Source organism: Montipora foliosa, unplaced genomic scaffold, assembly GCF_036669935.1.
Source record: "Montipora foliosa isolate CH-2021 unplaced genomic scaffold, ASM3666993v2 scaffold_483, whole genome shotgun sequence".
Lineage (NCBI taxonomy): Eukaryota > Metazoa > Cnidaria > Anthozoa > Scleractinia > Acroporidae > Montipora > Montipora foliosa.
The window spans coordinates 130001-131078 of NW_027179793.1; the positions used below are offsets into that span (position 1 = coordinate 130001).

The 1078-nt window shown below is 43.7% G+C and overlaps 1 protein-coding gene across 1 annotated transcript in view; it reads left to right on the forward strand.

Moving 5' to 3' along the window:
- Positions 1 to 300, forward strand: part of LOC137989972 (uncharacterized) — a 1167-nt gene extending 867 nt beyond the window's left edge. Inside the window, exon 1 of the mRNA XM_068835535.1 lies at positions 1 to 300. This exon is cut by the window's left edge and continues 867 nt beyond it. Coding sequence (XP_068691636.1) covers positions 1 to 300 — 300 coding nt within the window.
- The last annotated feature ends 778 nt before the right edge of the window (positions 301 to 1078 follow it).

Genomic DNA, 1078 nt, shown 5'->3' on the forward strand with positions numbered 1-1078 from the left:
AGGCACAATAATGCTGCAGCATATCTGCATTGGAGCATCCGTAAAGATCATGATATCAAGATAACAGACAAATGGTACCAACAGGAGCCAGAGACTGTGGCGCACAATAAAGACAACAACATCACCATCATGTGGGACATGCCAATCAATACTGATAGAACTATAACAGCAAATAGACCAGACATCATCGTCAAAGATTCAGTGCGTTCCCCTTGGAACCTGATTGACATGACTGTCCCATCAGATAGAAACATCGAACTGAAGGAGGTCGAAAAGCAAGTACAAGTACAAAGACCTTGAGCTAGAAATACAAGGAATGTGGCAAATGAAAACCGCAGTGATCCCTGTGGTTGTTCGTGCACTTGGTACAGTAAAGAAGGGGGTGGTAGAAAACATGAGGAAAGTATCAGAGAGAGCAACTGTGACAGAGATTCAAAATATCTGCATGCTGGGATCTGCGCGAATCCTCAGAAAGGTCCTTAGTTTATGAACCAAAATAATTGACTTGCATGACTGATGCCCCAGGTGCATGGTTTGGGCCTGGCTGACGCACACAAAAACACCAGCAAAGACTGTGATAAAAGAGATAATAATAGTAATAATAATAATAATAATAATAATAATAATAATAATAATAGCAAAAAATGCATAATTTCATTGTTTAGAGTCCTTGAGCCAGTGAAGGCAAGGTACACAATTGGGAACATCAAAGTGTTTACGGATAACCTCCTGTCAACAGTCCATGCAAGAGAAAATGAGGGGACAGAGACGGAGGCTCAGGGCGTTGGCCGGGATATGTCATGTCCACGAAAGTTATTTTTAGACGAGCGGACGTCTTTGTTCTAGGGGAAGTCTGTCTTCCGAGACGTCCGCATGCAGTCTTGCCTCGCTCTTAGGTTCTTAGTGACAAGAGAAAATGACGGCACACGTGGAAGGCTGATGAATATTTATTTTCTTTCAAGCATCGGACAGAGGTAGGCCAGCATGCGGACGTCTCGGAAGACTTCCGCTCGTCTAAAAATAACTTTCGTGGACATGACATATCCCAAGGGCTGGACCGGGAGCTTCCCTCTCTGTC